General features: G+C 42.6%; 1 protein-coding gene across 5 annotated transcripts; it reads left to right on the top strand.

Annotated features, from left to right (window-relative positions):
• Positions 1 to 1,476: 1,476 nt before the first annotated feature.
• Positions 1,477 to 20,257, top strand: CHRNA6 (cholinergic receptor nicotinic alpha 6 subunit; the record flags this gene model as incomplete). Of its 5 annotated transcripts, none has more annotated exons than XM_081320590.1 (12): positions 1,477 to 1,612; positions 1,692 to 1,792; positions 1,883 to 1,952; positions 2,306 to 2,372; positions 3,043 to 3,125; positions 5,880 to 6,947; positions 8,178 to 8,317; positions 11,222 to 11,266; positions 12,550 to 12,659; positions 12,754 to 13,741; positions 16,992 to 17,021; positions 19,899 to 20,257. In XM_081320590.1, 7 exons carry the CDS (start codon positions 6,845 to 6,847, stop codon positions 19,920 to 19,922), a joined length of 1,440 nt encoding a protein of 479 aa, XP_081176716.1. In that variant the 3' UTR covers positions 19,923 to 20,257. The 5 variants fall into 5 exon arrangements, with proteins under 5 accessions (XP_081176716.1, XP_081176715.1, XP_081176717.1 ...); XM_081320589.1 differs by lacking the exon at positions 19,899 to 20,257 and having other exon boundaries at positions 5,880 to 6,016; positions 6,725 to 6,947; positions 16,992 to 18,333; XM_081320591.1 differs by lacking the exon at positions 19,899 to 20,257 and having other exon boundaries at positions 5,880 to 6,810; positions 16,992 to 18,333.
• Positions 20,258 to 27,890: the final 7,633 nt, after the last annotated feature.

The raw sequence follows: 27,890 nt of genomic DNA, 5'->3' as shown, positions 1-27,890 counted from the left end.
CTGAGCCAAGATGAGGTGGGCAGTGCCTGTAGAAGTGTGATGGGCTAACAACGCACCCCAGAAGTGCTGGGAACTGGGCCAGGGTGCTACCCTCACCACCTGGAGAGCCCAATAGGAGAAGGATAAAATTTGCCCCCTAGAAGCCTTATCTATGTGGATCCTATCAACCCTTCCTCCTGCTACTGGTTTATCCAGTTGTTTACTCTCTCCAGGACAGGTCATTGCCTCTTTAGATAAGACTCCCAGCTGGGTGTGTTACAACCTGCTTTCCATCCCCTAAAGTGGTCTGTTTCTTCAGATAAGATGAAGGGTGGCTGAAGTTTTGTAGAAGCAACTGCCAGCTGATGATCTAAAACAGAGGCCTTCAAACTTGGCTCTTTTATGACTTGTGGACTTCAACTCCCAGAATTCCTCAGCCAATGTGCCTGGCTGAGGAATTCTGGGAGTTGAAGTCCACAAGTCATAAAAGGGCCAAGTTTGAAGACCCCTGATCTAAACCCTTGTGGGGGAGGAGCAAGATCCAAGCAGCAAAATGTCTTGGTCTGTTCCTAGGTCAGATTTAAAAATGATGTTGGTTTCTGTATTTTTGTTTCAACTTAGAATAAGAGGTTATTCTACTGTATATTTATATCTGAACTGAAGGAAGTTGGAAGTCTTTCTTTCCTCCTGGTCACTTTTTACATTTTTATTCTCTCCCAATTTTTCCTTTAATGTTACTCTGTATTTTATCTCTCTTTGAAATGTTATAAAGTTGATCAAGAGGATTAATCATGGATTGTGGTAGATATAATCTCCCTGAGAGTTGAATAGCCCTGATCCTGGCGTTTCCTCCCTGTCACTAAGACAAAGATATTAGTTGAGCCCAGTACCTATTTTTTAATTAGGTGTCAAGGCAAGTATTATTTAAGGGCATGGCTGCATTGTATTGTACTGCATTTATTTGATTTTGCTCTCTTTGTCTGTCTTTATGTATTGTTAGCCACCAGAGTCACTAGGCTGAGATTGGCAGTCAATTAAATCAATCAATAAAATGATTGACAGCCATGAACAACTGAAGGTGAAAGGATGTGTGTGTGTATGGGGGGGGTGTCATTATTTTTCTTTTTCTAATCTTTTTCATTCTTTCCTTACCCAAGGAGAAGGGAAAGATCATTCTTGTTAAAAATCTGAATCAGTCATTTGCAGGAGGATATTCTGAAATTAGTAAGAGAGTTTCTTGGAACTCCAAGAACCAGAGTTTGTCCATTGTGAATGAAGGTAAACATACTTGTCCCAGGACAATGTTGCAGAATCCAATCTGAGTCAGTCAATGGGACCAAAGGTTTATATATTCCAAGCTTTTGGGCTCGTGCTGGACCTCATTCAACAGGGAACATCTCTCCCTCCCTCCCTCCCTCCCTCCCTCCCTCCCTCCCTCTCTCTCTCTCTCTCTCTCTCTCTCTCTCTCTCTCTCTCTCTCTCTCTCTCTCTCCATTCATTTTTTTCTCAGCCTGAATCAATTTGGAGAGTTTCTATGGATAAAATAGGAGGTGGGAGCATTTTGGTCTGCTGCCTTGAAATGTACAAAGATGAGATATAAATCAGTCAAGTGGAAATCCCATTTGAAGATAAGGTGAGGACATCAGTATAATGAATAGGATTTCTCTCCACTTCAGACAGGTCGTGTACATAGTTGTTACTTTTCTTAATAGGTCCATAGGCAAACACGCCTTGAGGTTCTTGCTCAGATAAGCTTCACTCTTGCTTTGATTTCAGCCTGTCACGCATCTGAGCCAAGACAACCAGGAGACAAGTATGACAATCCGCTTGCAATTTCAAAGATTTCTGTACACAACGTTGGGGGGGGAATAGAAAGAGCTTCAAAGCTACATTTCTCTTTCAGATCCACACTGCAGCACAGCCTGAGAGACAGGGCAGTTACCTGGGATATGCATTTTACACTATACTAAACGGTGTGTCTCCTCTACACGGATCTTTCTGCAGCACATAGTCTTTCATACATAGCCCACACAAACCTCTTTGAAATGTGAGGAGTCATCAGTCAATTTTGCCTTCAAGCTAGTTAAACTCTCCCATCCCTGGAAGATTTTTTTCCCCTCTCCTCCGAAGGATGTTGCATTATTGAAAGCCACTGTTCTGGGTAGGACTGCAGCACTAGATGCAAAATTGAAACAGCCACTGCAGCGCTGAAGATCTGAGGGTCTTATTCCCTTCCTGGCCCTTTTGTTTCAATCCTCAAAGCATTTTTTGTTGTTGTTCTGTTGAGAGAAATCGCCCTCTTACTCTTTCAACAATGTTTCTGCAGAAATGGTTGGCGCTTCTTTATTTCACTTTCCATTTAAGGGGGCCTGTGAACCTTTTCCTCCTCCCAGGTAAGTCCCTTTTATTTTGTTTTATTTTTCTCCATCTTTCTGGCAGTCTTCCCTCCCCAGCCATCCCTTGCTGGTGACACCTTTTGTAATTTGGGTTAAGCCCTTTTCACCCTTATTGCATGCATCTGGAAAGAAAGCGTTTCCATATGCTTTTATATCTGAAACCTTGTTAAGTAGAGTGACCCACATATCGTTAAGACTTTTTTGTTACCAAAGGAAAAAAAATACTTGTTTTTCATCCTTGAGAAAGTATACGTGGGCTTTCCTGGCTTTGCTGCAATTTAAGTGAAAAAAGTATTATGTTTACTGTAATAAAGTATAAATTGTGAACTATTTCAGAAGAAATCGTATTATACTGGAAGGCACTGTTAGTCTGTTGACTTCTGTTCTATTTCTACTATGCATATTGACTTGAAGAATGATCTGTTTGGACAGTGGCTGACTCGGGAATAAATCCTATGGAATTCAGTGGAATTTACTTCTGAGTAAAGTAGTGAGACATCTGGCTGAAAATGCCACTTTGTGAATGATTACAAGGAGTGGAGATTGCTAGACACAAGGATTAAGAGACCCACCCCCATACCAAAATGTTCCAGTTTGATCCCAAAGCCGTGGCAGACTTGATAAGCAAAATGTGACAGCTATCCATTTTTATTTTTTATTTTTCTAGATCGAAAGAATAAGGCCCTTGTTGCAGCTACGGTTGCCAAGATTTTACTAGCCCATGTCTTTAAAAAGTCTGACAACAACATTGTAAGCAGGAAAGTTTTCTGTTGTTGAGGGATGGTGATTGAGGGGCGGGGAAGGGGAAAATGCCTATTCAATTTGGTCAAATTAGGCAACTTTTTAAAATGTGCGAAAGCTGGAGGTAAAAAACACAAACAAACACATGGCAACACTGCTTATACACATGCTCACAATCGGTCACTTGTCCAGCCCTTGATCCAGAACAACACAGGGAAACTTTTTGTTTTAGTTCTTGTCCTTTTGTCAAGAACAGCCAGTGGACAGATAGAGGAAAATTCTCCCCTGTCTTTGTATTTTTAACAAGAAAGTAAAATACAGAAGTGAGCAGATGAAGTGCTTAATGGGAGAACTGTTAACTCTTGTACTCTGTTGAACCAGAGGCATGGTAGTGCTAGGCAAGTAGCTTGCCTCCCTCCCCTTTAATGCAAACATAGAACTGAGATCATCTCCCTGAAATTTCCACAGACTTTGCACAGCTTTATTTATTTATTTACTATTACATTTTTATACCGCCCTTCTCCCGAAGGACTCAGGGCGGTGTACAGGGCTATACCTGATGCTGCTGTGTCTGAGCATGTAGACCAGTGTTTCTCTCTCTTGGGAACTTTAAGACGTGTGGACTTCAACTCCTGGAAATCCCTAGCCAGCTAGCTCTTCCAAACATGTCCCGAAGGTACTTTTCCAGGAGACAAGTGGACTTTCTTGTTTTTCTTTGAAGACGTTTCGCTTCTCATCCAAGAAGCTTCTTCAGCTCTTCGAGCTGAAAAAGCTTCTTGGATGAGAAGGGAAACATCTTCAAAGAAAAACAAGAAAGTCCAGTTGCCTCCTGAAAAAGCACCTTTGGGATAACCATGACCTGGATGACTGAGAATTTCCATAACATTCTTCCAAACATAACTGTTTTCTCCAGTAAATTCCCCTGCATGACGTGGCCAAAGTAAGTGAGATGCAGTTTTGTGATTTTTCCTTCCAGTGACACATGTGGTGCTAACATGCTCCAGTACATGTTTGTTGGTCACTTCTACTGTCCAAGGACTATTCAGGAGCCTTCTGCAATATCACAACTCAAATGAGTTGATTTTCTTCCTGTCTTGCTTTTTTTTTAAGGTCAAAATTTCACCATCATACGTTTACAAACCTATAAGCCTTAGTAAGGCAACGCTTGGAATATTGCATCCAGTTTTGGCCACCATAATGTAGAAAAAAATGTTGAGACTCTGGAAAGAGTACAGAGAAGAGCAGCAAGAATGATTAGGGGGCTGGAGGCTAAAACATATGAAGAACAGTTGCAGGAATTGGGTATGTCCAGTCTAGTGAAAAGAAGGACTAGGGGAGACATAATAGCAATGTTCCGATATTTGAAGGACTGCCATAAAAATGAGGGGCTCAACCTATTCTTCGAAGCATCAGAAGGCAAGACAAGAAACAACAGATGGAAACTAATCAAGGAGAGAAGCAACCTAGAACTAAGGAGAAATTTCCTAAGAAAACAATCAACCGGTAGAATGGTTTGCCTTCAAAAGTTGTGGGTGCCCCATGGCTGGAGGCTTTTAAGAAGAGACCAAAGAGCCATTTGTCTGAAATGGTGTAGGCTCTCTTGCTCGAGCAGGGGATTGGATTAGAAGTCCTCCAAGGTCCCTTCCAACACAGTTATTCTGTTCTGTTTATTTTAAGTCTGGTAGTACATTTCTTCCCAGGTTCTTTAGAATTCAAAACCCAAGACACAAAACTAAGACTCCCTTCTGAGTTGTTTGCCACACCCACATTCCTTTTGTGCGCTCAGCTTCTCAGACCCTTCTCCTGACTGTGACTCTTCCCACTGTCTACCAAGGTCATTCCCAGATACCATTACATCTTGTTAAATCAATACCCATCAGCCTTCATATTCTATTCATAAGATAGGCAACACACAGCTACCAACCAAGCTTCTCTGTAAGAGGCCCAGAAGCAAATCAGGTCAATCATTTCAGAAGTCTGTCAGACCAGAAGGGAAACTGTAAGAGCTTAAGTATTCCAGGGTTCAGCACTGCCCTTCTGGCCTCACACCAAAAAGAGCATACAGATAAGATAGATCCTGATTTTGCTGCTTAGGCATGACTGTGGTGAATATATTTGATGATTGTCTTAGCTACTGTTTTTAGAACGTAAAGGAGTAAGTCAGTTTGACTAAAGCAGGAGATAATCACATGCTGGGATTTCCAGCTGATGTTGTCCTACTTTTTCAAGCACTGCCTTAGCATATGTATTTCTAAGAAAACTAACTTAGTGGGAAAGAAGCATGAACAGTGACCGTGTCATCTATGTAAAGCAATATGGAATGAATAACTACTGTAGATATAGATAGATAGATAGATAGATAGATAGATAGATAGATAGATAGATAGATAGATAGATAGATAGATAGACTGACTGACTTTATTATCATTTTGTACTGTGGGCACAATGGCACACATTAAAAATGAAATTTAGTTGCTTGCTCTCAAAGTGTACACATACATTAAACACATTTAAACATACTATATGCAACATATGTATAAAAGGTAAAGGTTGCCCCGCATATGCGTGCTAGTCATTTCCAACTCTAGGGGCCGGTGCTCATCTCCATTTCAAAGCCGAAGAGCCAGCGCTTGTCTGAGGACGTCTCCATGGTCATGTGGCTGGCATGACTAGACGCCAAAGGCGCACGGAATGCTGTTACCTTTCCACCGTAGTGGTCCCTAGTTTTCTACTTGCATTTTTTACATGCTTTTGAACTCCTAGGTTGGCAGAAGCTGGGATGAGTAACAGGCGCTCACTCTGCTACGCAGCACTCGGGATTCGACCCGCCAAACTGCCGACCTTCTGATCAACAAGCTCAGCATCCTAACCCACTGAGCCACCGCATCCCCTTAACATATGTATAGTATATAGTTATAATGTATAGCAGGCATGTTGAACTTGCAATGTCATGTGACGTTGTGTGATGTATCAGGACTTTTCCCCCATTGCCAGCAATGGGGTGGGCGTGGTTTCGGCGTGATGCATCCAGCCCGCAGGCCGGCAGTTTGACATGCCTGATGTATAGTGTATAGTTATAGTTCTTACAGGGCATTCCCCTGAAATATCTTCATATGGAATCATCCATATTTTCATCTAGGATACTTCATTCCATTCCCCCTGGTTGTTGCTTTCCCCCGAAAGTCACTCAAAATTTCATAAATACCAAAAATGCTCAACCTTTGCTAGGTCTGTTTTTGGGAGGGATTGTACCTATCTCCTTGTGTCTCCTCCACCCCCATAGGATCTATTTACAAATCTTACAATAACTCCCTCTTCTATGAAGTTGCCTGGGGAATTCTGGGAACTGAAATCCAGATATCTTAAAATTCAGTTTCTGTATTGAGAACCGTCGCCACACTCTACAGTTGTTACATGGTTTTCTGGCTCTTTTGTCCTATAGCCTTGTCTACCCCTCGAATCTTGAATATCCTTTTTTCCCCCAAAATGCCCAGTTCAGTATTGAGAGGGAAGAATTACTTTATTCAGCTATTCTGTGGCTAAATATGTTTCCTTTATGTCTTTCCCCTTGCTGAATTAAAGTGCTGCTTATCCACCCTTCCTAGCAGAAAACAGAAGTTGAACAAAATTGAACGGTCCTGTTGCTGATCTCTCTTCTGCTTCCACTGCACCAGCTCTGACAGACAGCCAAATGGTATCATCCTGAGTTTGCCCACACTGTCCGTAATATGCAACGTGACTGTCTGATTTCTTCAGTTTTGCTGTTTTTCTTGCACTGCATATCAGCCAACCGGGGGGAAAAAATATCCACCAATGATGGTACTGAAGCAGGTTCGGGATGTGTTTTGCTTCAGGAGTCTGTCCTCTCTGTCTTTCCTCTGTCCTCCTCCATCCTTTTCTATCATAACTAGCTAAATAAGGTTGTTGTTGTTGTTGTTTTTAAATCTGATCAAAGGTAGCTAAATCAGAAGCAGAACTTTAAGGGCTTCCACGCACTGTTTTGTTGTGTAACTGAGAGGCTATTTGGGGTTAGGAGTAAAAACTTTCTACTTCAAGTGACTGGAAAAATAATGAAATGATGCACTCTAGAGTTTGCTGTTGCTGCTTTGTAAAGCAGAGGAAAAAGGAGAAAAAGTAAGAATAATTAAAAACAATTTGGGGGGGGGCTTCAAAACCAGCCAAGCTCTGTTTATAAGCAAGGGTTGAATCACACGTGCAGTGAATTAATTCATGGTGATGGAAAGTAAGAAAAGGCTTGGAAACAGAGCACTAAGACCACATATATATATTTTTTAAATCCATATATGTGCATTTTTATACCTTAACATTGATTACACAAATACATAGAGCGGCTTAAACAGTAGCGATAGATATGTATCAGTTTAGGATTTCTCTCTTTTCTTTTCCTTTCTGCAGGCAACAAAAGCCAATTTCCAGAATACTACTGGGTTCTATTCAGGACACAGTGGAATGGATTCATCTCATCATTTCTCTTTTCACTACTTCGATCTGGGGCTAAACCCACAAGGGCTATAGGATAAAACATTTGAGCATTGCCACTGCACAGTTTTAGTAGATCGCTGTCATAGTAACTGCTGTGTTCACTTGTATAAAAAGTGGAGACTCTCTACAGCAGGGGTCCCCAACACCCAGGCTGTGGCCCACTACCAATCCATGGCCCACTCAAAACCAGCCCGTGCAAGTGGCTGGTTGGTGCACATGTGTGCACGCAACAAAGATGATCAGGGGACTGGAGGTTAAAACATATAAGCAATGGTTGTTGGAATTGAGTATGTCCAGTTTAATGAAGAGAAGGACGAGGGGGGACTTGATAGCAGTGTTCCAATATCTCATTAATGTAGCAAACCACATGCAGTAGTATCATACATTTATAAACAGCTGGATAAGTGGGATTTATATAATCTAAATCAATTTTTCCCCCACTCTCTGTTCTCTGGATATTTTGGACCAAATTTCCATTATCCCAGCTAGCATATCCACAGCTAGCATCCTTACCTTGCTTTGAAGGACTTATTATTCTTATTTCCTTTTCCCACACAGGTTGCTTAGCAAGTAAATCAGAAGAAAGACTGTTTCGCAAACTGTTCTCCCGTTACAACCAGTACATCAGACCTGTAGAAAATGTATCCAATCCCGTGAAGGTGCATTTCGAAGTGGCAATTACTCAGCTTGCAAATGTGGTAAGGTTATTGCTTGCAGGGCTGCAGAATCTCGCATTTCAGTCTTTGGCAAAGAGACCCTACATCTGGTGGTCCCTTCAGGGAATAATGATAGCGCTTGTAGATTTCCCCCCCCCAAAGAAATTCTTACGAAAATAGGGATCCTGTGTGTGTATGCAACTCTGTAGTAGAGCAGGCATCTGTAACAAGACAAAACATTTGGACATTTAAAACACCTTGGCTGTGAAAGGCTGTGTCAGGCTTGTCCAACTTGAACATTTAGGAAAGAAAGACCGTCGTCTCCATTTTGAAATGAAGGGTTATTTTTACTAAAGTCAAGTGGTTACAGCGTAAGCAAAGCTGGATTCCTGTGCAAAGCCTGTGTTTTTTCCTCTCTCCTGGCCCTCCCCCCCCTTGACCAATCTGCCAGTGACCAATGACTTTCTAACTAGATATTTTGGGGACAGCTTTGAGGTTTGGCGCGTCTTTGGTGGAGTTTTGCATTCCTTTCTCACTGCTCCATCCTTAATCGGCCGGCCTCTTCCAGATTGACACCTCTGGTTCCTGTCACCCTATCATTCCCCCTCCTACCTCCCCGATCTCCCTCCTCCCTGCATTTTATGGCAGGATGCCAGCAGAGTATGCTGAAGGTGGCAAACCTGACAGGCTGCCTTCCCTCCCTAAAATAGAGGTAAAAGGGCTTTGTCATTTTATACAAAGCCCACCATAGGCTGTGGCTATAAATAGTGTATATCAGGAAAAGTAAGAAACATTCCTTGCAAATGATTAAAGATCGCTCGTTACCAGGAACCAAAAGAGAGGAAGGATCTCCAGTGTGTCCCAAAGACGCTTGCTTTTCCAAAAAACAATTGGACTTTGTTTTTGTTTTGTTTTATTTTTTCAGTCCATTTGTCTTTTGGACAAGTGCCTTTATGCCTCTTGTTGGAGAGCTTACTAAGGGTTCATTTATGTAGGTTGTCCTCCTTCTCAGCAGATCATTCAGGGTGTTCCCTGTAGTAAAGACTTTGCCTTAGCAGCTCCCAGGTTATTGATTACCTTTCCATCACGATCTGTTATACATAAAGATCTTTCAGCAAAAAATAGACACTCTGCAAATTCTATGCTTTCTTGGGATTTCTCTGACTAGCAGACCAGCCGCTAACCGGGGCTGTAGAGCTTAAATGATTATCAAGGCAGCACGATGGAATAGAGTTCAGCTTCCTTCTCTGCTTATTGCTAAATCAGTATTCAGAGACTCAACGTTCCTATGTAGTCATGCTTCTTCAGTATATCTTTTACTGGTTCAGGAGGCTTTTCATTAATCAGAAGCTGCTGTCATTAACAAAATAATTAGAAAAGCCGCTGTATTCTGAGCTCCTGTGGCACTTGAGATTATGATGGGCTCAAAATTCTGCTTGAATGAGCAGCACTGATATCGGAGCTTCATTGTATGTGGGTATTAGAGTGCATTTAAAACTGCTTCTTTTGTACCTGATAACATTGGTTCTTCCCATCGTGTTTCTTCTTCTTCTTCTCCTGGCAAAAATCCTGGATTTATTTCTTCAGGCAGTCCATCACTTGCATGACATCTATTCTCAAAGCTCTAGATCCCTTACAATTGTAAAAACATAAGAGAATAATTACTTGAAGCCGCACTTTAAATCTCATCATTACTCTCCACCACTTGGGATTCTCCTGCAGAAGACCACTATTTTTACGGTGTTCCTAATGTTAATAAGATGGCACTCATCTTAATCTTCTACAAATTTCCCATGGACAACTTCAGATGAGCTAGTTTGGGATGTAACGAGTAGTACAGTGCACGATTGGGGTACAAACAGAATTGTGTTGAATACAAATGCTTGGTGACCGATCGCTAGGAAAGCAGTGGAATAGCAGGAAAAAGATAAGGAGAGGACATGCTACCCATACAATACCAATAGCAATTAGACTTATATACCGCTTCACAGTGTTTTAGAGCCCTCTCTAAGCAGTTTAGAGAGTCAGCATTTTGCCCCCAACAATCTGGGTCCTCATTTTACTGACCTCGGAAGGATGGAAGGCTGCGTCAACCTTGACCTGCTCAGAATCGAACTCCTGAAGTGAGCAGTGAGTTAGCCTGCAGTACTACATTCTAACCACTGCGCCACCATGGCTCTTCACTGTACAGCAGGGGTGTCCAACTGCCAGCCTGTGGGCCAGTTGCATCATACGGAGGCCACGCCCATTCCAGCTCCGGCAATGCAAAAAATGTGATACGTCATGACACCTCACATGGCACAACGAGTTTCACACTCGTGCTGTAGAGCAACCAAAGCTCTACTCCTTTTTTACATGTGTTGTACTGATTACCAACTTGACTTTTTTGAACATACCCTCACTGATGCTCCTACTGCTACCCCTTGGAGTTCTTCTGGATTCTGCTTAACCATCACCTCTAGAGATGTTAGAGCATGCAACCAATCTTCTTTATGTGACTGTAGTTTTCAAAAAAACATTAATAAGGCTGTAGGCAGTGGTGGGATTCAAATATGAGAACAACTGGTTGTCTATGTGGATGCCACTTCTGGAAGTCCATTCTGGGTCTGGGCAACAGAAAATTAGCTACCGGTTCTGCCGAACTGGTGTGGACTGGCTGAATCTCACCACTGGCTGTAGGTTTTTAAATATGCATTGCCAAAAACTACCTCAATATTCATAAGTACTTTTTTTCAGCCTCTTGTTTTCAATTGTTGTAAGTAAAGTATTCATAGACATCCACAGACATTATCTGAAGGGAACATGTTTTTCCACCAGGATTTCTATTCCATAAAGGTCCCCATAATCCTTTCAAAGTTATTTAGGCTGACTGGAAAGAGGTTTTAACCTTTGTTAACTAGATAACCTGTCTGTAGAAATAAATGGTTTGCCTCCTTTTGTCTGCAGGATGAAGTCAATCAGATCATGGAGACAAATCTCTGGCTGCGACATGTAAGCAAATTTTTGTGCCATCAGTGTGTCAGTGTATGTGTGTGTTTATTGCCACACTGGTTTTAGAGATGAGATCACAGTGGGTATTGGCATTCAGAAGAGATTTGGATGGGGAAAAATCAGGTAACTATTTAGAGATGCTCCAGGGCATAGTATATCTATAGCAAAAGCGCACATAGTACTTCAAAAGCTCATTGATTTCTTCTTAAATATATTAAGCCCTTGATTTAATGGATGAACAAGGGGAATGGGTGTCCCTTAAAGCAAAAGGTCTATTCAGTGATGAATGACATGAGAACCAAAAAAAGTGAGGGCGGGAACTAACATCACAGCCAGGGAAAAGAGGCAAGACAAGCAATGAGCGTTTGAGGGCCAGCACCATGATTGAAAGTATTCCAGTAACCATAAATGCACCTGAAAATGAACTGTAGGCAAGAAACTCCTTAGAGATTGGATATCAGATCTTGGGAGCATTTGGGTAAGAACCATCACCCTAGTTTACAAACCAGATACTGCAAAAAGTGAGAAGAACTTTCAGAGGCAGCAAAGACATTAGTGGAGGCAACATAACTTCTTATCCAGGAGATTTGATCCATTAACTCTAAAGTCCGCTAAACCAAAGTCTGTTAAATGGAGACCTTATTATAATTTTAGTGGGCTATTACAGAAGAAAAAAAAGGGGGGGTTATTAACTTGAAACTTATTTTCAATCTTATGAATCCAAGAGAATGACTGAAGGAACTAGGTATGTTTAATCTAATGAAGAGAAGGACTAGGGTTGATATGATAGCAGTCCTCCAGTACTTGAGGGCCTATCACAGAGAAGAGGGAGTCAATTTATTCTCCAAAGCACCTAGAAGCAGGACAAGAAATGTGGAAGATCATTAAAGAGAGACCCAACCTGGAAGTAAGGAGAAATTTCTTGGCAGTGAGAACAATTAATCAGTGGAATGGCTTGCCCTCAGAAGTTGTGGGTGCTCCATCATTGGAGGTTTTCAAGATAAGATCGGACAGCCATTTGTCCAGAATGGTATTGGATCTCCTGCCATGAGCTAGAAGACCTCCAAGTCCCTTCCAACCCTTTTATTCTATGTTCTATTATTTAAATTCAGGGGCAGAGAAATTGTAGCAATCCTGAGGTTGTTAGTTCTTGGCTCCCAATGGTCATGATGATGGCACAGTTGCAATACCTTGAGGGCAACCTCAGTAACAACCTTAGTATGAGAATCACTTTACAGGTACAGTATATTGTAGGATTGAACACTCATTATTTCTCTTTTTAGATTTGGAATGATTATAAATTAAAGTGGAATCCAGTGGAATTTGGTGGAATCGAATTTATCCATGTGCCATCAGACAAAATTTGGAAACCTGATATTGTGCTTTACAATAAGTATGAACCTTCATCATCATATTTAATCATATTAACATGTTTATTTTGAGTTAGAAATGTACAGCTTAAGATTGCTTTGTGCTTGCATCTGCAGTGCTGTTGGAGATTTCCAGGTTGAAGGACGAACCAAAGCTCTTCTCAGATACGATGGCACCATCACCTGGACGCCACCTGCCATTTTTAAAAGCTCCTGCCCCATGGATATTACCTTCTTTCCCTTTGATCACCAGAATTGCTCCCTAAAATTTGGATCATGGACATATGACAAAGCCAAGATAGATCTTTTGATTGTCGGTTCCAAAGTAGATATGAAAGACCTTTGGGAGAACAATGAATGGGAAATCGTGGATGCTTCTGGCTATAAACATGACATAAAGTACAACTGCTGTGAGGAAATCTACACGGATATAACCTACTCCTTTTATATCCGAAGGCTCCCCATGTTTTACACCATTAATCTGATTATACCTTGCCTGTTCATTTCATTCCTGACTGTATTAGTATTTTACCTTCCATCTGACTGTGGGGAGAAAGTAACACTTTGCATCTCTGTCCTTCTTTCCCTGACTGTTTTCTTGCTGGTAATCACGGAGACAATTCCCTCAACTTCTTTGGTCATCCCACTGGTGGGAGAATACTTACTATTCACCATGATATTTGTGACACTCTCTATTGTGGTAACAGTGTTTGTACTGAATATCCACTACCGGACTCCCACTATGCATACGATGCCCAACTGGGTCAAAACGGTCTTCCTTGGTCTTCTGCCCAAATTTCTCATGATGAAGAGACCCGTACAGAAACATGTTGACTCCCAACCCCCCAAACCTGTGAAAGGAAGCGCCACTAAACCCAGCAAGCCCAAGGCAGATGAGCTTGCAGAAGTGAAAGTCCTCGGGGAGCACCAGTGCTGCCACTGTGACAACTCCAAGGACGTAGCCGTGAGGAAGAAAAGGAGACAGAGTTGCCAATCGGCCAAATGGGAGGCTGAATCAATCGAGTATTCCCCAGAGGTTAAGGAAGTCATCAACAGCGTTCAGTTCATCGCAGAAAACATGAGGAGTCAGAATGAAACTAAAGAGGTAAGAGCTCTGAAGAACGAGATTGATTGATTTCTAGCTCCAAAGACTTCAGTACTAATTTAGAGCATTTCTCTAAATGTGATAGAAAACTAAAACCTAGTTTAGAGCCTTGGTGGAGCAGTGGGCTAATGCCTCCTTAAGTAACACCAGCTGCCTGCAATTAGTGCAGGTTTGAGTCCCACCAGGCTCAAGGTTGACTCAGCCTTCCATCCCTCCGAGGTAGGTAAAATGAGGACCCAGATTGTTGGGGGCAATTAAGCTGACTTTGTAATAATGCCGCTTGGGGTGTGTGTGAAAGCCCTAATAAGCAGGCATATACATAGAATGAAGGCTACTGCTAAGCTTGTAAGCCGCCCTGAGTCTTTGGAGAAGGGCGGGATATAAATGGAATTAAAATAAAAAAAATAGTTAGTTGGGGAAAAAACCCCTGCACCTGAGAGTTAGAGAGGTGCAATGATGCAGCATGAATGTGGAAGAGGCTGCCTAATGGAGCTCTTTAAGCAGCATCAGAATTGTTAAGTCCTGCTAGAAGAAGTGAAATTGGTAGAACATTCTTTCTCTGGTTTTCGGTTTCCTCTAGCAGCAGAAAGGACTACAGAGAAGATAAAAGGGACCACATGCCAGCTGTGTCTCAGTTACCAGAGGCACCATTTCAAGGATTGCCCTGAGTGAGATTCAGCTGATCAACAGAAGTTCTCCAGAGCTTTAGGAGGGGGAAAAAGAACGTTTTCACTGGAGATTACTGTGGCTTAAAGATGAAGCCTTCTTTTCTTTTCTTTTCTTTTTCGCAAAATGTCCTCTACCATTAGAGGACATAACTTTCTCTTGCATTGCTTAGCACCGTTCATCTAACAGTTGATGGCAGAGTAAACTCAGTTGTAGAAAAGAGAGACCAATTGATTCTACATTCCAATTGTAAGGGCGAGGGAAAACCATAGCTATGATCTAGCTATATGCAGACTGACATAGGATAATGCTAAACTAATACAACTAATACCAAGAAAAGGTAAACGAACTGCATATAGAGCACCCAGGAAAGAATTTGAGAGTCCCTTTCAAAATATTGAATGGAAAGATGGTCTGAGTGCTTGTATCTCCTTGCCAGGCTTTTCATGGCTTAATTACTCCATGCTTTCTTTTTGGGGTGCCAAAATAAAAGCTCTGTGAAGGTTCTTGCTCCTTCTTCCTTTCATAGTTCATTCCTTTCAAGGAGACAGTTAAACAGGCAACAATGCAAGAAGGAGAAAGAAGGGCTAGTGGTTCCAGGATTGGCATTGGCCTCCTAGTGAGTTATGGGGACTTGAGAGATGCCCAGCTGTCTCAAACCAGATGCCCTCCAAATTTGTTGATCTGTGAGTTTCTAGCAGCAAGAGAACAGCTATAGTACCTGAAGTTCAAGACAACAGGCTGAGGAAGGCTAATCAAGAGCAAAGATGGATAGATAGTTGAAAGGGACAAATTAGCCAAGTATTGTCATGTACACTGGTACCTGAGTACTTGACTGCTTCAAAACTCTTTGAACTTGGTACTGGATGCATTTTTGATGTGAAAATGTTGTCCTGGTATTCATTGTTTGTTGGTACTTGACATGGTGCAATAGGAAAAGGGGGATAGCCACAGAGAATAGACCAGAAGTCGCCATGCTAGGAAGTTCGCTGATGTAGGAAATCAAGGCGGAAACTAAGGGTCACCTGCACTCCTCATGTTTAGTACATCATGCCACCTGGAACCACTTAATGGTGCACACTGAGACAGCACAGTATATCCTTTCCTGGGCATTTTGCTAGTTAAAGTACTTTTGACACTATGTTTACATGAGCTACAAAAGGGTATGATGGCTTTTAAAATGAACTTCAGAGGTTGTGCTAATGGCTTTGGTTACTTAAAGGTATAAATATTTCATGTCGGGAGGCTCTCTGACTTTGGCAATAAAGCTCTAAATAGACAAGGAGAAGCTCTGGGACAGAGGCCCTGATCCCAAGATGGTATTTGATCAATGAAAGTCTATTAAACTCTATAGGCTGTGCTGATGTGTAGAAACATAGAAGATATTTTGAAAAATAGCCAAGCACGTACACAAGATCCAAACTCCAGTGTTGTAGCTAAGCCTGGGTTAACTATGGCAATCAGAGATTCAGAGAAAAGGGCCTTCAACAAATATAAATTTTAGTGGAAAACCTCCTAGTGCAGAAAGGAAAGCATTTGGCTTTCTGTCCTCAGTTCACTAAAAGAAGAGATGTTAACTGTACTATATATTTATTGAATAGAAGGCCAAGGGCATGATAGGGATTAAGAAGAAGGATTATTTCTATTTTAGTTTTGGAAAGGAATATGATTTTGACTTGCTGGTTAAGTTTGGATTTCAAAATAGTTCTCACTTTTATGGTTCTCCAAGACCACTTTTGTCAAGATCTGTCACCAACAAAAATAATTGTTGACTATATATATATATATATATATATATATATATATATATATATATATATATATATATATATATATATATATATATATATATATATATATATATATATATATATATATATATATATATATATATATATATATATATATATATATATATATATATATATATATATATATATATATATATATATATATATATATATATATACAGTATATATTTATAAAAAGTGATTTATGTACCAGAGAGACAATTTTACAGGAGCTGTACTATAACACCTAAAGGATGCCCAGTCTTGTTTAGAACTCTGAAATAAGCTCACCTGCAGAGAAGTCTAAATTAAGGATGGGAACAGCTGATCTTAAAGATGATTTTGAATTATAGCACCAAACAGATCTTGTCAGCAGCATGACCCAAAATGAGAGATAGTGAGACTTGTAGCTAATAATTATGCAAGGCTTTGTGTTTCTCATCAATGAAACATTTGTAGGTAGAAATAACCTAATACTTATGTAAAAGAAATTAAATGTTCTGTAATTTATTGAGAAATTGGAACAATGACAGCAGAAAACATGCCCAATGCTTCTTTACAAATAATGCCAAAATATTATATAATTGTATAACAAATATATATGAAGATTCTATCTTGTGACCTATGATTACACCAATAAATGTTTCATATGAATCTGTTTGAAGATTCTAAACGTATCTTTTTTGGGGGGGAAAGTAATTGAGAAATCTCAGGAAGCACAGAGTCATTTTAATAGATAGTGTCAGTTAAATCTTATGAATTCAATTGAATATGTATTTTCTTATGCATTGCAGGTAGAAGATGACTGGAAATATGTCGCCATGGTAATCGATAGAGTATTTCTGTGGGTGTTCATAATTCTCTGTGTATTTGGAACAGCGGGATTATTCCTACAACCATTGATAGCAGATGTATAATATATGGGTGGTGATCCACATTTTGCATGATCCTTTTTAATACTATAGTCAAACCACACTTTGGCAACAATTTATAGAATATCAGCTTTCATCTCAAGCCAGAAAAGTATTCTCATCACTTTACGATGTATTAAGCCAGCCTTTCAGATGGGTAGACTAACTCCCATTATCCACAGCCAGCAAAACCTATGGAGTTCCACCTCAACCTTTTGGGAGGATGGTAGATTGGAGAAATCTATGTTAATATAGTGGCTTTAAAATGTTCCTCAGATAATCCTTCCTACACTGATTTTTCTGCTAAGAAATTCTTGGTTACAGTATCTGCTATTGTACATATCTCTAAGATAAACAGCAGATTAATATTCATACCGGCTCAGATTCCTGATCCTTTGCACAAGAATAGGTTTTTGCTTCATTTATAGAAGGAATAATATAGTGTAGGTCAAGATGAATCAGAAGAGAATCATCAGTTCAAATGCTCACAACTGTTTGCCAACATTCCTTGTAAAGAAAAATCCTTTATACATAAGCCATTCATTTTGCAAGTAACAAATGTATAGGTTGCTGAGTGATGCAGTGGCCTAGAAGTGAAGATTCTCGCATCCCACTCAGAAAATTGAGAGTTTAATCCTAGGCAGTGACAGATGTTTCTCTATTAGGGTGCAAGCCTAGACCTCAGGAAGGCCATCCGGCCTGTAAATGCTCAGCTCCAGTCAGTCTCCCTGACACCACCTTGAAATGAAGGATTACAGGGTCATAAAAAGAAAAGAAAAAATGAATAGATTGCTGATCGGTCTAGTGAAGTTATCAATAGTAGCTGGGGTTTTTTTCTGTATGCGTATCTTTCAAATTAAAATCATGCTATTTTCCTCAATTAGATAAACTCCAAACGTGCTTGATTGTAACCCATCATCCCTATTTTTAATGTTGATTTGGGGGGGCGGGGGGGGGGGGAGAGAGATGAAATTTAAACACAGCCGGAAAGGATCAGGTTGATGGACAGTGCACTTAACTATATCTGAAGGACAACAGAGAAGGAGAATAACCAGATGTTTCTCTGATGGTATCTGAGGGTCACTCATAGTATAATTCCTGACCAACAACAGAAAGTTTACTAAACATTATTTGCTACATTTCACACGGAATTAAATACTACTGTTGTAAGCATAGCTGTGCTGCTATTTTGCTTTTAGTAAACCATTTATAAAAGACATTTAAATGTAATGCTTTAGGTACTTATTTGATGACTGTCCAAGTTATTGTAACAGAAAATGGCAGAGCTAATACCTTTTCTGAAAGAAACAGGAAATTACAGCACCGTAGATATATATTTTTTTTCTGATCAACTTCCTTTCTTTGAATCCTGCCATACCATAATCTGTTTGATTTACAAATTATTCCAACTACATTGTAAACTCAGCTGATTTTTCTCTTGTACCTCCTCACCATTTAGAGGGGCACCCCACCACCGAATGATTATACAGGTAGTCCTCACCTTATGACCACAAATGAGGCCAAAGTTTCTGTTGCTAAGTGAGACGGTTCTCATGTGAGCTTTGCCCATTTTATGACATTTCTTGCCACAGTTGTTAAGTGAATCGCTGCAGGTGTTAAGTTAGCAACACGTTTGTTAAGCAAATCTGGTGTTCTTCATTGATTTTGCTTGTCAGAAGGTCACAAAAGGGGATCACATGACCCCCCCTCGGGACACTGCAACCGTCATAAAAATGAGTCGGCTGCCAAATGTCCGAATTTTAATCATGTGACCATGATGAGATGCTGCATAAGTCGTTCTTTTCAGTGCTGTTGTAACTTTGAATGGTTGCAAGTTGAGGACTACCTCTACTTGTTTTTCCTGAACAACAGTGTTTTCCCAACCTAGTGTCCTCAAGACATGCTGAGCCTACAACTTAGAATTCTCAGCTGGGGTGGCTTTTACATAGTTGCCCAGTCTTGATTGTTGTAGCCCCAAAATATCTGGAGCAATGTTTCTCAACCTGGGCAATTTTAAGATGTGTTGACTTCAACTCCCAGAACTGTGGAAGTCGAATCCTTCTAAAGTTACCCAGGCTGATCTGGAGACACTGTGTTAGGGGAAAAAATGGATTTAAAAATCTGGTGCCCTCCAGATTCTAAACCTCATCATTTCACAGACTGGTTAGGTAAAGCTTACCTACAGTATAGTGGGATGAAATAACTTTCAAAAATACATATCCCAGTTTCAGTTCTTGCATCCCAATAGCAACTATCATGTTCCTTCAATTTTATTCAGTTTTATTCACCCCCTTGAGCTGTTATGTTGCACTCTATTCTGGCTGGAAGATGTTGAGAGACTAGTAAACTTGTAGTAGACCCGAAAAACAAAAAGCTGATCCTATGGCTCTTTTAGATGATTAATGTGAAGAGCAGGTAACAAGAACAAATATTTTGGATGGCAATCTCTCTGCTTATTGTAGTACTTGAGATGTATTTTGGAAATGCACCTATGAAATATACAAAGAATGCCCTGAGTGTCTGATTATACTTACACATAAAATTCTCAGTCCTACGCTGAGATGTCCAAACTCCCTTAAAATGTTATGGATACAAGAGAACCTAGCAGCAGGCCAGATGATTATGCTCCATGTATTTTTTTAAGTGTTTATATAATTTATATGGCCTCTCATTTCACAATGGTTGACTCTGAGCAGGTTACTTAGATTTTAAAAAACCCAATAGTTAAAACGAATAGCACATAAAGCCCAAGGTAAATGATATATTTCAATCATAAAATTACATCAACAGAACTTGACTGACTTTCCGGCCTGAAAACTTGGAAACAGCCAGGGTTTCAGAATTTTATGAAGGTCTAAAAAGGACCAGGACTATCTGCATTTCCACAGGGATATGGTTCCACAAAGCAAACACTGCCACAGAGAAGTCATGACTTCTGTGTTCAACAAGACAGCACTCTTTAAATGGAAGGGACCCAGAGCATGCCTTCCTTGCTAGATCTGATGAGCAAAGCTGAAACAGTGGGAGAATCTGGATTTCATCGCTTCCAATATGCACAGTCTTTCTTGGATTGTTTGCAACATGTTTGTATATTTTACAATGGAATACACTTTTGGAAACTTAAAAGTTCATAAAAAATAAATTTTAACGATAGCGTGGGTGGCTATTTAAAATAGTTGTGTCTCCATTACACAATGAAGTCGATGTCCTCTGATGTTACAAAATGCCTATGGTCTATTGCGGAGGAAGCACAATCCTTGAGCATGTCTGTTACCACATCTTCTTTAACATCTCTATTCTAACTTTATTCTAACTATCTAGCTGCCTACAAATAGCCCAATGTGGACCGCTGGATTTATTTAATTATTATTAAGCGCCTTAGTTACCCTAGTACCGTTCTGTTCGCCCTCAGAGGTGCCCCCCCATCCTGGGTGCGACCTGCCTCATTTTCCACTCTGCCTCTTGATGAAGGGCCCGATTGTTGGGACCCTGAGAGATGGCTGGGCAGGAACAGGGGCCTCAGGTTTAAATTTAATAAGAGGCCGCTGGTTACTTTTTTAGCAAAATTTTTTGTGGGGTTAGGGAGGGGGGGAGGGTCGTGGTTGGTTGGAAATGGGGGGTAATCCACCAACCGTTGTTCAGGCCAGGCCTGGAACAGATCGCGTAGGGGGGGAGCCGGGGTTAGTTGCCTCCGGAGCTCCGGAGCGGGTCGTGGGATTACCTATTCCCACGACGTTAGGGAATGGCAGCAGGTGTATGAACAGAGGGCCGTATCGATATTCGGGAGGGCATCCCCGCTATCTACAAGCGGTGAGGCGCTCCGACCCTCTGTCTTCACCCCAAGGCCCCGGGAGCGAGGATGTGCAGCCACCTGAGCTCCGGCTGGTGTACCTGAACGCCAGGTCCGTCGTTAATAAGGCTCCTCTCGTCCGGGATCTGATCGAGGGTGAGCATGCGGACCTGGCTTGCATCACGGAGACCTGGTTGGGCCCAGAGGGTGGTATCCCCCTGGTTGATCTTTGCCCACCAGGCTTCCGGGTGCTACACCGGCCTCGGACTCAGGGTAGGGGTGGGGGAGTGGCTGTGGTTATGAGGGAGACCTTATGTCTGCAGGAGGCCACCGTTCTTCAGATAGTCAGATGTGAATCTCTCTTACTGAGGTGTGGTCCTAGGGCGCAGTTGGGCTTGCTGCTGGTGTACCTTTCGCCTAGTCGTGCAGCAGCAGCCCTGCCTGAGCTTCTCGATATCCTCTCGGAGCTGGTGATTGAGTTCCCCAAACTCATGGTTTTGGGTGATTTCAATCTACCATCCCTGGGAGGATCATCTGAGTTAGCTTGGGAGTTCATGGCTTCCATGACGGCCATGGACCTGACGCAAGTAATTCATGGACCGACTCATGTGGGAGGTCACACCCTGGATTTGGTTTTTCTATCTGGACGGTGGTTAGATGATCTTGGTGGGGGCTCCCCAATTGTTATGCCCCTGTCATGGACCGATCATCATCTCCTGCGGCTGGTCTTCCGTTTTGCCACTCCCCACCGTGGGGGTGCTGAGCCAACTAGATGGGTCCGCCCCAGGCGCTTAATGGACCCTGAGAGGGTCCAGGCAGTGCTGGAGTCCCCACCTGCCTCCTCTGCTCACAGCTCAGCAGATGCCTTAGTGGAAGCCTGGGAAAGGACAGCCACGGAGGCACTTGACCGAGTTGTACCCTTGCGGCCCCTGACCCGGCGCAGATCTCAGTGGGCTCCATGGTTCTTCGCGGAGCTCCGGGAGATGAAGCGTCGGAGACGGGGCCTAGAGAGCGGTTGGAGGTCCAGCCGATCTGAATCCGACCGATTGCGACTAAGAACCCATATTAGGTCTTATCTCGCAGCGATGAGGGTGGCGAGGTCTAATTACTTCGCTACCCTCATCGCGTCCGCAGATAATCGCCCGGCCGCCCTGTTTAGGGTGACCCGCTCCCTCCTTAATCAGGAGGTGAGTGAGGAACCCTTGCAGGGGTGTGCCGAGGAGTTTAGTCAACATCTGTCGGACAAAATCGCTCGGATTCGGACCGGTTTGGACTCTGACTGGGCAGAGTCGGACGATCAGGACACGGGTGGTCTTGTCAATGTTATCTGGGAGGAGTTCGATCCTGTAACTCCGGAGGAAGTGGACAGGATTATGGGGAGGCTGAGCTCCACCACATTTTTATTGGACCCGTGCCCTTCCTGGCTGGTTTATGCAGCCTGGGAGGGGACACAGGCTGGTTCCAGGCAGTTATATCTGCCTCTTTGAGTGAGGGTAGTTTCCCCGCCGCCTTGAAAGAGGCGGTGGTGAGACCTCTCCTCAAGAAGCCTGCCTTGGACCCAGCTGTGTTGAATAACTTTCGTCCAGTCTCCAACCTTCGCTTTCTTGCGAAGGTTGTTGAGAGTGTGGTGGCGCATCAGCTCCCTCTAGTTCTGGATGAAGCGGATTATCTAGACCCGTACCAATCAGGCTTCAGGCCCGGGTACAGCACGGAGATGGCATTGGTCGCGCTGGTGAATGATCTCTGGAGGGCTCGGGACAGGGGATATTCCTCTGTCCTAGTCCTATTAGACCTCTCAGTGGCTTTCGATACCATCGACCATGGTATCCTGCTGCGGTACCTCAGGGGATTGGGGGTGGGAGGCACGGTCCTTCAGTGTTTCTCCTCCTATCTCTTGGGATGCTCGCAGTCGGTGTTGGCAGGGGGGCAGAGGTCGACCGCGAGGCCTCTCGTTTGTGGAGTCCCTCAGGGGTCGGTCCTCTCGCCTCTCCTGTTCAACATCTACATGAAACCGCTGGGTGAGATCATTCGTGGTTTTGGAGTTGGGTATCATCAGCATACCCAGCTTTTCATTTCGACCCCAAACCACCCCAGTGATGCCCTCGATGTGATGTCCCGTTGCCTGGAGGCGGTTCGGGTCTGGATGGGGAGGAACAGGCTTCGACTCAACCCTGACAAGACTGAGTGGCTGTGCGTACCGGCATCTCGGGATATTCAGGATATTCCACCCCTCGTTATGGGGGGTGAGTTATTACCCCCCGTAGATAGGGCTCGCAACTTGGGAGTCCTTCTAGATTCACAGCTTTCCCTAGAAGACCATATAGTAGCTGTGACTAGGGGGGCCTTCGCCCAGGTTCGCCTGGTGCGCCAGTTGCGGCCCTATCTAGACCGGGATGCCCTACATACGGTCACTCACGCGCTCGTGACCTCTCGTCTTGACTACTGCAATGCTCTCTACATGGGGCTACCCTTGAAGACCACTCAGAGGCTCCAACTGGTACAGAATGCAGCCGCGAGAGTTGTGTTGGGAGTTTCCCGACACTCCCATGTCACACCTCTGCTCCGCGAGCTGCATTGGCTTCCAGTTGTCTTCCGGGTGAGATTCAAGGTGTTAGTAATGACCTACAAAGCCCTACATGGCATGGGTCCGGAATACCTTGGGGAGCACCTGCGGCCGGCGTCAACTTCCCTCCGCCCAGTACGCTCCCACAGAGAGGGCCTCCTCAGGGTGCCACCGGTCAAAGAATGCCGACTGGTGGCCCCCAGGGGGAGGGCGTTCTCTGTGGGCACGCCGGATTTATGGAACCATCTTCCGGTCGAGCTCCGGATGGCGCCTGATCTCCGCTCCTTCCGGCGCGATCTTAAAACCTACCTCTTTGAACAAGCTGGCCTGGCCTGATGGGATGGGGTCGGGTTTTATAAATTGATCTTAACCTTTTAATCTGTATTAATTTATTACGGGCATTGCTGTTTAATTACTTTTTAATTTTTGTACCTTGTTTTTTATTATGTATTGCCCTGTTCACCGCCCTGAGTCCTTCGGGAGAAGGGCGGTATACAAATTAAATAAATAAATAAATAATAAGTAGAAAATATGACCCTCCAAATCTTGCTGAGCTGCAGTTCTCTATCTACTGTGACTGATGTTGAGGGACATGGCATAATTCAGAAACATTTGGAGGGCTACAGGTCCCACATCTTCACCTACAAAGTGTCGTCCTATCACTAGTAGTAGTACAGATTCACTGTATTATCTTGAAAGAAGCATCAGGCAATAACATGATGAATCTTAAATCATTATCACTTTCCTCAAACAGTACCATATATACTTGTGGATCAACCATTCATGGATAAGCCAACCCTTGAATTTTTAACCACAATACCATGAAATATGTGCCACCCATATATGAGCATACTCACCTTTCTCATAGCAGTTTGGTTAAAAATTTGAGGGTTGATTTATCCACGGATGGGCTTACATCTCAGCATATGTAGGAAATTGATGATGATGATGTTGATTATGATGATTTTATCCATTCAATTGTGTCCAAGTTTTGGCAATTCTATGGGCCAAGTCTCTCCACATATTCTGATCTTGCACTATTTCTTTGAGTTTTTATATCCTCTGGCTGGTGTCAGCTTTGATGGTGTCTAGCCGTCTTGTTCTTTGGCAGCTTGGTTTCCTTTTATTGCTTACTCTTCCACACATAGCTGTTTTCTTCAGTGAATACAGGAAATATAGGTATTTTTAAAAAGTATTATGATATATATTTACAGATAAGGCCATCCAAACATGTTTTTTAAGTGTGGCTAATCCACAAATATATGCAGTCATTGACATAGCAACCCAATGTGGCTGAGATGTGCATAGTGAGAATCTGTGGCTCTACCAAAATTGTTGTTGTTATTCAATCGCTAAGTCATCTCTGACTCTTCACAACCCCAAGGGCCATAGCACACCAGGCTTCCCTGTCCTGCACTGTCTCCCTGAGTTTGCCCAAACCCATGTCCGCTGTGTTGATGACACTATCTAACCATCTCATAGGATAACCTTTATTGTCATTTTTTTTACTGTGAGCACAATGGCACACATCAAAAATGAAATTTAGTTGCCCGCTCTCAAAGTGAACACATACATAACACACATCTAACATACTATATACAACATATGTATAGACCACACCCCTACATATACATAACAAATAAATATTAAACACTGTCCATCTTGAATACATAGCAGAAGGAGGAAGCCTGAGAGTTCACAAGGTTAATGCTGTATGGAATGAAACTATGGCTGAATCTGGATGTTCTGCTACGGATACCACGAAGCCTCCTCCCAGAAGGTAACAAGGAAAACAGGTCATGAAGAGGATGTGTAGTGTCCCAGACAATCTTGCGGACCCTGCTTAAGCAACACTTCTGCACTATGTCCTGGATGGAAGGGAGGGAACTGCCAATGATCTTTCTCCTTTTGCTTTCAACCTTTCCCAACTTCAGGGTCTACTCCAATAAGTCCTCTCCCCTTATTAGGTGTAAGATTTTATTTTCTTGGGCTCCAAGATCACTGCAGATGGTGACTGCAGCCATGATTTAAAAGAGCCTTGCTCCTTGGGAGGAAAGCTATGGCAAACCCAGACAAGCATATGAAAAAGCAGAGACATCAGCTTGCCAATAAAGGTCATGGAGTCAAAGCTATGGTTTTCCCTGTAGTAACGCATGGCTGTGAGATTTGGACCATAAGGAAGGCTACGGGCTAAACAACTGATGCTTTTGAATTGTGGCAATGGAGAAGACTCTTGAGAGACCCTTGGACTACAAGGAGATGAAATCAGTCTGTTGTGATTCAGGGTCAGCCTGTGGGTTCGGCAGTTGGGTCGGACGATTCAGAGGAGGAGGAGGGGGGTGTTGGAGAGGTTGCTGAGGGTGTTGGAGAGCTTGCTGATGAGAGCCCTCAGCCAGGCCCCTCCCACCTGGTTACGACACAGACCCAGCTGTGTGAGCCTGACAGCGTGGATGAAGATGATCCACACCTGGCCCTGTTCAAGGACGCCCGACGCAGGAGGCAGTCAATCAGGAGTAAACAGAGGAAGGCAATGGGGCACCTCAGAAGGAGGCAGAGAGAAGCCACGCCCTGAACTGTTTAAAAGGGGAATGTGTGGGAGGGCTGGTTTGCTGAAGGCAACCGTTTGAATAGCTCCTGTTTCATGGTTCGTGTCTTGTTCTGTTTGCTTTTCTGTCCATAAATTTGGCAGGCTTAGTTCCAGCCTCTTGCCTTCTTGTAAAGGGGTTGTCCCTGCCTTATCTGCAGGGCCAGTAGTAGGCTGGTACAGAACACAGTCAATCCTAAAAGAAATCAACCTTGGCTGTTCTTTGGAATGACAGATACTGATGCTGAAGCTCAAATACTTTGGCCACCTAATGAGTGGAAAGGAAATCAAGAACTTGGAGGCAGCGAAGAGCAGGGTTGTGTTTTTTTTACTTTGGTTTTTATGAAATGTGGATGGGATCTGCCTATAACTTCCAATATAGCAATAGATAAATTATATCAATTAATAAAAATGCAATATGAAACCGTAGGAAGAGGGAAAACATCAAAAGATGTTTCATTAAGAATGAAAACATTAATATTAACCGAGAACCTGATAAAAATGACCACTGTGCAGTGGGGTTGGAGAGGGGGGGTGGGTAGAATCTTTAATTAAAGAATTAAAAATGGGACCTGATTTACAATATACATTATGTGTATATATATTTTAAATTTATAAAATATATCCTCCCATATTACTGTCAAGCAGCTCTGGTCGACTTGCAACTGCACAAAAACACAAAATAAAACAACAAGAACAGTAAAAATGTCAAAAGAGCCAACATTAAGGATTACAACACTACAATTAACCAAGAACTGGATAAAAAGGACCGATGGGCAAGGAAGGTTTACAGGGCTGCAGATCTGAGGCCCTTCCTTCCTGCATTGGTTCCTCAGTGCGCACACAATGGCAAAAGGCAGGAGGGGGGAGCATCCCTTCCTTTCCTCTCTTCCTCTCAAGATGGCATCCGCTCCTCTACCTCGGAGGTAGGGGAAGTTTTGCCACATGGCGGCTGGGGAGGTCACGCCTCAGGTCTGAGTGGGGATGGGGAGAAAATCTCTCCTGGGGAGTCCTGGAAGCCTCAAGAAGAACAGCCCTTGGATTCTTAGAAAGACCTTGCAGTGGAAGGTGACAGCATTAGCAGAGCCTTTCCAAGTAATTTTTACTTCCATTTGGTGTAATTGTCCCTGGCACAATGAAGGGGTTGTGCCTCTGAACCTCCTCCTCGTGCTTCACTCTTCTCCTGGCTTGAGTGGCACTCCATGTAAAGAGTTTAGGACCCCTTAAACACAAGTGTTTATATGATTCTGAATATCCTCCTAACTTTAAGGCTTCCAAATGCACTCTTCTTGTTGGTGCTAGGGCTGAATGCACCCTTGGCTTTAGCCATCCTGTTGGGATGTAGAGATGGTTAGATATTCTCCTTGGAAAGAATGACTCTCATTGGCAGGACTTGATGGAAGTCAAGGGGGGGGGCTCCATAACCTGGGGCCTGTCAGATGTGGGTTCCATTGCTGATTGGGCAGATGTGAACTCTATTGCTCATTGAACAGATGTGGAATCCATTAAGGGTCTTGCAGATGTGGAGTGCATTCATCATTTAATAGGGGAAATTCTTTCAAGGGAGGGATTCTGAAACCCCGAATTTACACATTTTATTTATACATTTATTTTATTTACACTTTTTATACATGAATAAATTACACATTTATTCAGCAGGCCTAAAAATTGTTGGCATTAAAATGTAGCATGAGGCTGTTAGCATAAAATTAAATTATATTATTGGCTAATTGATCCTAACCTTTTAATTAAATTACTGCTGACAGCTGAGGATTTTTTTTAAAAAAAATCCCATAAACATTTAAGATACTAAGCAAGAATTTCCCTGTAGCTTAATGTTTTGTT

The sequence above is a fragment of the Vipera berus genome, assembly GCF_964194415.1.
Source record: "Vipera berus genome assembly, chromosome: 2".
NCBI lineage: Eukaryota > Metazoa > Chordata > Lepidosauria > Squamata > Viperidae > Vipera > Vipera berus.
Note: the sequence above shows the minus strand (reverse complement) of the source record. Positions and strands in the feature narration are given on the sequence as shown.